A 9,026-nucleotide genomic window follows, 5' to 3' on the forward strand; every position below is an offset into this window, starting at 1 on the left:
TAAGGTGCGTCCCTGCTTGAACCTATCTCCAGTTCTACCCAGGGACTACCCAGAAACCTTTGTTACATTTGCTTTAGCATAACTGCACTAGGCCTATTCTTCTAGGGCCTAACATTATGTTAACCTGAAGCTTCAAGCTAAACACCCAAAACACTGGTATACAATTTCTTTTTAATAGGAAACATTAAAAATGGCAACAAAGAAGAGATGCTTGTTGGATGAACCACAGGGTTTAAAACCCTGTTTGGGAGATGGAATTCGCTTGTGCAGAGAGAAATGGAAAACGAGAAGTTACTCACCTTGTGCAGTAACGAGGGTTCCTCGAGATGGGTCCCCGTGGGTGCTCCACTCATGGTGTCGGGCTCGTCCCGCACCGCAGCTCGGATGCTTTGTATAGCTGTTTCCAGCCAGGTGCGCGTGCGCAGGGTGCAGCTCGCGCCGTTTGCGCTCTTTGATCTTTGCGCGCACCCGGCTTCCCTGTCAGTTCCTCTCACTGTTCCGTATCTGTAAGGGTACAAAGAACAAGAAAACAACTCCGGAACGGGGAGGAAGGGTGGGGTGTGGAGCACCCACGGGGACCCATCTCGAGGAACCCTCATTACTGCACAAGGTGAGTAACTTCTCGTTCCTCTTCGAGTGGTCCCCGTGGGTGCTCCACTCATGGTGACTTCGTAGCAGTGCTCCCAGTGCATTCCTGGAGTTCCGGTTTATCAATGACTGAAAACACTGCTGAAGACACTGAAGATTCAGGTATCCATCTGCGCACTATTGCGTAGTGGTTCACAAAAGGCAGATTGGAAGACCATGTGGCTGCTCTGCAGATTTCCGACAGAGAAACTCCTCTGGCAAAAGCAGTGGAAGTTGCCATCGCCCTCGTCGAATGTGCTCTAGGTACAGTCTGGAGTGGCTTGTTGCGCATTGTATGGCACATGGTGATACAGGAGACTATGATATTAGAGAGGCGTTGGGAGGAAAATGCATTGTCCTTGGAACGATCTGCTATAGACACTATTAATCGATCAGTCTTACGCCAGGCCCGTGTTCTGTCTATATAGAATGCCAATGCTCGACGTACATCTAGGGTATGAAGTAAGGAGTCCCGATTTGAAGTATGGGGCTTAGGATAAAAAACAGGCAAAACGACTGGTTCGTTAACATGAAATTGCGTAGCGACCTTAGGAATAAAGGCTGGATGAGTACGTAGCGTAACTGAGTCCTTGGTAAAAACTGTGTAAGATGGTGTTGCCATTAACGCTGCCAGTTCACTGACCCTGCGGGAGGATGTAATGGCCAACAAGAACACCACCTTGCTATTGAGCATTGGTAACGAAGTGGTGGCTAGAGGCTCAAAAGGCGGGTACAGTAATGCATCAAGTACCAGATCCAAGTTCCAAGAAGGAGGAATGGGCCTTCGTGGGGGTTTAAGATTAGCTATCCCCTTAAGCAGCCTTTTTGTCATAGGGTGAGTGAATACTGAATGACCTCCGATGGTGGAATGGAAGGCAGTAATTGCAGAGAGGTGAACCCGTAGGGTAGACATAGAGAGACCCGACTGGTGTAAAGATAGAATATAATCAAGGATCGTATGCATTGGTGCAGAATGCGGTTGAGTGTCATTTTCGCCACACCAAACCACAAATCTCTTCCATTTTGCCACATAAGAGCTTCTTGTGGTTTGCCTCCTGCTGTTCAACAATACAGTCTTTACCGCTTCTGAACAGAGTTGCTCATCTACCCCGAACCACTTATGAACCACGCTGTCAGGTGAAGGTTCTCTGGTTTGGGGTGAAGCAGTAATTCCTGGTTCTGGGAGAGGAGGTCTGGGAGGAGAGGTAAGGGGCATGGTGGTAATCGGGACATTCTGTGGAGGAATGGATACCACGGTTGTCTTGTCCAGGCTGGCGCTAGAAGAATGACATGGGCTGAACCCTCTCTGATTTTCTGAATTACTCTCGGGATCAGCACTGTTGGTGGGAATGCATAGTGTAGAGTTGCCGTCCAACGGACTAGTAATGCATCGCCCAGAGAGTCCTTTCCCATGCCCCCTCTGGAGCAATAAAGATGACATTTTTTGTTCTTGTAGGTTGCGAAGGGGTCTACTTGTGGCTGTCACGTTGCTGGATCTTGAGGGGAGCAGCCAGATCACTGATGCACCCATAGGTGGGGGTGTTGGCCCCAGAAATGGTATAGGAGGGGGCCATGTGAGGTATCGAATAGAAGCTTATTATCTGCTAATCCTATGTACGCTGTTCATGTGTTTGTATAATGTCTGTGTGTGCAATTATTAGCATGTACTTGTATGGACACTGAAGATTTCCCTGCATGTGGTTAAGCATTGGGCAGGGCCGGGCCTGTGGACATGCTAATTAGCGAGGCCCTGTGGGACAATGGCTCTCAATGGGCTATGGACACACCCAAAGAATGGGGGCTGTCACCTGAGAGCAGCCAGCAGGGAACACAGAGATTGGCCTCTGACCAGGTGACCTGCTACATACTAGAAGAGGCCAGGAAGGAGTATAAAGAGGCCATGTGGTCGATGCCATTTTGTTCTCAGCTCAGCACTTCATCCCAGAGGCAGCACTGCAGGGATCGAAGAGCCCGGAAGACCTGTGAACCCATCCTGATCTTAGGATGTGCAATAAGAACTTTTAAACCAGCAGCTGCAACATCTCTGCTAGAGCCTGCATCGAGGACTGGGAGATTCGGTGCATGTAACGTACTGTACTTTAATAACCTTACTCTCGTGCTTTTCTTTCTTATGTTAATAAACCTTTAGTTGTTAGATGCTAAAGGATTGGCCCAGCGTGATTTGTGGGTAAGGTCCAGAGGGTAAATTGACCAGGGATCTGTGGCTGGTTTCTTGGAACTGGACAGAACTTGTTCGGGGTAGGTGGGATTGGGTGCTAGGACCCCCCCACCTGTGTATAGGCCCGGGGCCATCTGGGGCACGGATATTGCTGGGATGTCGGAGGGGTTTTGCTCGTGAGGCTTCAGGCAGGCAGCTGAAGCGCTCGGTGGGACTGGTGTGTGGCCTGTTTGGAGAGGTCACCAGTCTGGGGGCTGTAAGGAGCCCCGGATTTGAGCAATTCGCCCTGAGCGGACGCCCTCAGCTGTGCCCAGACACGGCCCGGTCCGTCACAGTGGCATCCCCCAGAACCGGAAAATGTCTTCCAGGATGTCGGGACGAATTTCCAACTTGTGATCCTGAGGAAAAATTCTGCTCAGGGCATCTGCCATGACATTGCTCGTACCCGGTAAGTATGATGCTACCAGATTGGTACGGTTTCCTATACACCAGTTCCATAGGCAGACTGCTTGTGCACATAATCGGCGTGATCGCGTTCCTCCCTGCCGATTGATGTAGTACATAGCTGCTATGTTGTCCGTAAGTACGCGGACGGTTGCTCCAGCTATCAGTGAATGGAAATGCTTGCAGGCGAGAAATACGGCTTTCAGCTCTAGGAGGTTGATATGGGAGAGGGCCTCTGGTGCGGACCATCTGCCCTGTACGGAGAAACCTCTGATGTGTGCTCCCCAGCCCAAGAGGGAGGCATCCGTAGTCAACTGGATTGACGGTTGCTGACATTTGAACGGAACTCCTGCTAGCAGATTTCCTGGATGCAACCACCAACTCAGAGATCCGTGAACTAGAGGAGTAGGAGTTACTACTTTGTGCATGGAATGCTATATGGAAGTAGGCGTCTTGTAGATCGAGGGCTGCGAACCAATCGTCCTTCTCTAGTGACGGTATATCTTGGCAAGGGTGACCATCTTGAACCTCTGACAGCGGAGGTATTTGTTCAATTTTCTGAGGTTGAGGATCGGCCTCCATCCTCCGGTCTTCTTCTCTGTGAGAAGCCCCTTCCTATGAACTGGGGGGGGTACGGGCTCTATGGCTCCTATGGAGAGCAAACGCTGTGCCTCTTCTTTTAAGCGGCTCTCGTGAAAGCCCTCGATCAAACCATCAAACTTGCTGCTTGGGATTTTGCTGGTTGTTTGAGCGGAATGGTTGGGACCGTTTGCATTGAGGACGCTGTCTTTGGCGTGATTGATCTAGGCCTCGCTGCTGATGTTGTTGCCTCTGATAAGGATAATTATACCGCTTCTGATACGGGTAATACTTTTTGCGCCAAAAGGGAGGTGTATATATTCCCAAGGTGCGGAGTGTCGACCGAGAATCTTTCCCGGAATGGAGTATCTCATCCGTTTTCTCTGCAAATAATTTGTTTTTATCGAAGGGGAGATCCTCGACTTTTGTGTGGAGCTCCTTTGGGACTGCCGCGGAGGCCAACCAAGAGGAGCGCCTCATTGTTATTGCAGTTGCCGTGGTTCGAGCTACTGTATCTGCTGCATCCAAGGAGATCTGTAGACTCGCCCTGGATGCCGTAAAACCCTCCTGCACTAGGGATTTTAAGAGGGGGCGTTTGCTCTCTGGGAGGTATTGGAGCAGCTGAGATATTTTCTCATAGTTGTCAAAATTATGGTTCGATAATAGCGCTGCATAATTAGAGATACGCAAAAGAAGGGTTGCTGAAAAGTCAACTTTTCTGCCAAATGTGTCCAATTTTTTAGTATCTGGTGTAGTCTTATATTGTGGAGCTTTGGCCCGCTGCTGGGCGGCGTCCACCACTAAGGAGTTTGGCTGAGGATGGTTGAAGAGAAATTCCAAGTTCTTGGATGGAACAAAATACCGTTTATCAGCTCTGCGACAAGTTGGGGCCACCGTAGCTGGTGTCTGCCAAATTGTGTCGGCTACCTCCATAATGGCTTCATCGATAGGAATGGCCACCTTTGCACTCTGTCTGGGGTGCAAATTCTTCAAGAGGCGGTGTTGTTTCGTTTGGGACTGAGTTATTTGTATTTCCTGGGATTGCGCTACCCGCTTAAATAAATCCTGAAACTGCTTAAAATCATCCGGTGGGGATGAGTCCAGGGGAGAGACCGCCACATGTGAAGATGAAGGTGAAAGGCCAGGGGCCGGGTCTTCAGACTGATGATCGTCCCGGTCAGACAACTGGCCATCTTCCAGGTCTGAGAGATGTGATGTTCCCGCTTGACTGCGTGAGGGAGAAGCCAGGTCCCAGTCACAGCGCTGATACGCTGGAGAGTGCCTCGCCAATGGTGAACTGTAGCGCAAAGGGCGTTGGAAGTCATAGTGATGGGAGTGTGACCATGGTGAGCACAGAGGAGAGCGATAACATTTATAACAACACCTTGATGGACGAGGAGATGAGCACCTAGATGATCTATCGCTAGTATGTTGTCTGTCGTACCCGTTGCGTGGAACGTAATAATAAGAATGGTCACATGATGGAGAATAGGATGGACGTCTATAGCAGCTCCTATAATGGGGGTGGCCATAAGGAGAGTCCCCTCTGTAATAAGTATAATGCCCGGCACTGTGACGTCGGTACCCATGATGCCGAGGTGAGCCATGCCCTCCTGGAGGAGAGGGGCCAGGTGAAAATCTTGGGGAAGGAGAAAGATGCATGCTCCCTCCCCGTACTGGTACATGCACCTCTGATTGGGGAAGAGCCTGTAAGGGTATGTCTACACTACAGCACTAATTCGAACTAACTTAAGTCGAATTAGTTAATTCGAACTAAGCTAATTCGAACTAGTGCATCTAGACCTAAAAACTAGTTCGAATTAGCATTTTGCTAATTCGAATTAGCATGTCCACATTGAGTGGACCCTGAACCGGGGTTAAGGATGGCCGGAAGCAGTGCCGGCAGGGCATCAGGTTAGGACTTAGAGCGCGGAGCTGCTGTCTCAGGCTAGCCGAGGGCTGTGCTTAAAGGGACCCGACCCCCACCCCGGACAGACAGTTCTCAGGGGTGCCCCGCTTGCAAAGCAGTCCTGGCTTGAAGTGCCCTGAGTGCCCACACTCGGCACATCACAGCACTCGGCCATCAGCCTGGCTGCACTTGCCACAGGCTGCCATCCGGGGGGGGGGGGGGGTCAATCGGGGGGCTGCAGGAGAGCTTCCACACCGAGGAGCCCGCAGCGCCACCCCAGTCCTCCCCATCGGGGGCTCATACTCCATTCCTCCCTCACCTCCTTCCATTTACCCCTCCCTAGCCCCCCTTCCTGATGTACAAAATAAAGGACACGTGTGTTCAAAAATAGAAACTCTCTTTATTGAACAGAACTCGGGGAGACTGGGAAAAGGAGGTGGGAGAGGGGAAGAGACAGGGTGGGACAGGGGAGGGCAACTAAAATGATCAGGGGTTTGGAACAGGTCCCATATGAAGAGAGGCTAAAGAGACTGGGACTTCTCAGCTTAGAAAAGAGGAGATGGAGGGGGGATATGATAGAAGTCTATAAAAGCATGAGTGGTGTGGAAAGGGTGCATAAAGAAAAGTTCTTCATTAGTTCCCATAATAGAAGGACTAGAGGACACCAAATGACATGAATGGGTAGCAGGCTTCAGACGAATAACAGAAAGTTCTTCTTCACAAAGCAAATAGTCAACCTGTGGAACTCCTTGCGGCAGGAGGCTGTGAAGGCTAGAACTAGAACAGAGTTTAAAGAGAAGTTAGATCAATTCATGGAGGTTGGGTCCATGGAGTGGTATTAGCCAGGGGGTAGAAATGGTGTCCCTGGCCTCTGTTTGTGGAAGGCTGGAGATGGATGGCACAAGACAAATGGCTTGGTCATTGTCTTTGGTCCATCCCCTCCAGGGTACCTAGTGTTGGCCGCTGTCGGCAGATAGGCTACTGGGCTAGATGGACCTTTGGTCTGACCCAGTACGGCCAGTCTAAGCTCAGGGCTCAGGGTCGGGGGTCACAGTGGACCACCTTGATTTTCATGCAAACCTGCTCCTGGGTGGCCAGGCTGGCAGCTCTCCTGCCCTATACGGCCACTTTCCTGTGCCTAGTGCGGAGGTCGTGGATGAGGTCCATGATGTCTGCACTAGACCAGGCGGGCACCCGCCTCTTGCGGTCCCGGGCAAGCTCCCGGGAGCCGCCAGCCTGGTCCCAGGAAGAGGGGGAGGGCTGGGTGGCAGCAGGTGGCTGGCTCGAGCCGTGCCAGGTGCAGGGTCTGCTGGCTGGGTGCTGGCAGGCTTGCACCTGGCACGGGCACCGTAGCCAGACCGTGCCCCTTTAAGGGCTCCGGGGCCGGGAGGGGGGCAATAGAGTTTCCCTGGTGGTGCCCAGAGTGGCCACCAGGGCAAGCTGGGGAGGGCTAGCCTCCCACTAGTTCGAATTAAGAGGCTACACAGCCCTTAATTCGAACTAGTTAATTCGAACTAGGCTTAGTCCTCGTGGAATGAGGTTTACCTAGTTCGAACTAAGCGCTCCGCTAGTTCCAATTAAGTTCCAACTAGCGGTTTGCATGTGTAGTGCCTATGAAAGTTAATTTGAACTAACGTCTGTTAGTTCGAATTAACTTTGTAGTGTAGACACACCCTTAGTGTGGCTGCTGCTCCGGTGCCGGTATACTTATCAGCTGTTGCTGGGACGCTGCCTCCCCCGGTGCCGGGGCTAGCCCTGATGCAGGAGGCACAGCAGGGGATATGCTCCTGTCAACAGCTGCCTGTTGTGGGGAGTAAAGCGGTGCGCTCTGACTATGCGCACCGGTTGCCCGCACTGCAGCTGACTTCGGCACCGTCAATGTTGCTGGCTGAGATTCTGGTGCCGGTATAGGTCTTTGAGGCGGCACCGCAGCCCGCGGAGCTTTGTTGAGGAGTGGTGCGGTGCCAGCTGCTTCTTAGCAGAGTCTGTGCTTGCTGGCACCAAGGTTGCGTCCGATGCTGAATGCGCTCTCTGAGGCACCGCAGCCTTATTCTCCCTCATCCCTGATCCCAATGAAGAGGATCGTGGGACAGATTCAGAGGGACCAGAATCACCCACAACCAATATATCGGGTGGCAGGGATCTAGCTGGGGAGATCCTTAGCCTTTTCTCCCTTAAGTCCGGGGACGAAATCCGTCTCTTAGGGGTTCTGTCCCGCTGTTCAAAGGTCTCTGCCCTGGGGTCCAGTGCCTAACGAGGCTCTCCCCCAGGCAACGTATACAGAGCGAATGCCCATCCAAGGTAGGCATTGGCTCACTGCAGAGGTTACATTTTTTAAAGCCCGGAGACCCAGGCATGGTGTTTGTCAGTTTCCTTCTGAGAGGGTTTTTTTTTTAAACTTATCCGCAGTTGGTAACAGCAGGGAGCAGCTGTAAGCCCCGGCTTTAATGAGGTGTTAAGAGGCTTGCTTTTTCCCCCCTTTTTTTTTTTTTTTTTTAGTGGATAAGATCAAACGACAACAAAAGAACTCTAACTATATACAATTAACTAAGTAACTACAGGTTCCCTGAGGGAAGGAGAACTACTGTGAGGAGAGAGATCAGAAGCTCCGTCTGCATTCAGGGACAGTTAAGAGGAACTGACAGGGAAGCCGGGTGCGCACGAAGATCAAAGGGTGTGTCTAGACTACAGGACTTTTGTCAACAAAACTATACCTGCGTCCACACTGCCTTTGAGTTATGTCGACATAACATCAACAAAACTCAGCAGTTTTGTCGACGTATGTAAACCTCATGCTACGAGGAATAACGCCTTTTGTTGACACAGTTCTGTCGACAGAAGGCGTTATTGCATCTACACTGTCCTTTGCGTCCACACTGTTATGTTGACAAAGCAGCTTGCTTTGTTGACAGAACTGGATGTAGTCTAGATGCTCTTTGTCGACAGAAGCTTTGTCGACAGTATCTGTCGACAAAACTTCTGTTGACAAAACCCTGTAGTCGAGACATACCCAAAGAGCGCGAACGGTGTGAGCTGCACCCTGCGCACGCGCACCCGGCTGGAAACAGCTATACAAAGCATCCAAGCTGCAGTGCGGGACGAGCCCGACACCATGAGTGGAGCACCCACGGGGACCACTCGAAGAGGAACCAATGTGTTATCTTTGTCAAAAAGACTATTGCTGTGTTAAAGAAAACAAACCTGCAATGGTACCATCAATCTTGTCACCCTCAGTTCACCTGACAGCAATTTAAGAAAAACTAAGATACGTTCCTTATACTGGAAGGT

General features: G+C 51.0%; 1 protein-coding gene across 1 annotated transcript; it reads right to left on the bottom strand.

Moving 5' to 3' along the window:
- Positions 1–454: 454 nt before the first annotated feature.
- Positions 455–5,852, bottom strand: LOC142824233 (uncharacterized). The gene has a single exon (XM_075915987.1). The coding sequence runs from the start codon at positions 2,156–2,158 to the stop codon at positions 659–661; it is 1,500 nt and encodes a 499-aa protein (XP_075772102.1). The 5' UTR covers positions 2,159–5,852; the 3' UTR covers positions 455–658.
- Between the last annotated feature and the right edge of the window lie 3,174 nt (positions 5,853–9,026).

This window comes from Pelodiscus sinensis, unplaced genomic scaffold (genome assembly GCF_049634645.1).
Source record: "Pelodiscus sinensis isolate JC-2024 unplaced genomic scaffold, ASM4963464v1 ctg57, whole genome shotgun sequence".
NCBI classification, from domain to species: Eukaryota; Metazoa; Chordata; order Testudines; family Trionychidae; genus Pelodiscus; species Pelodiscus sinensis.

Coding starts and splice junctions, on each gene's coding strand:
- LOC142824233 (XM_075915987.1), bottom strand. CDS start 2,158: ATGGGTGCATCAGTGATCTGGCTGCTCCCCTCAAGATCCAGCAACGTG.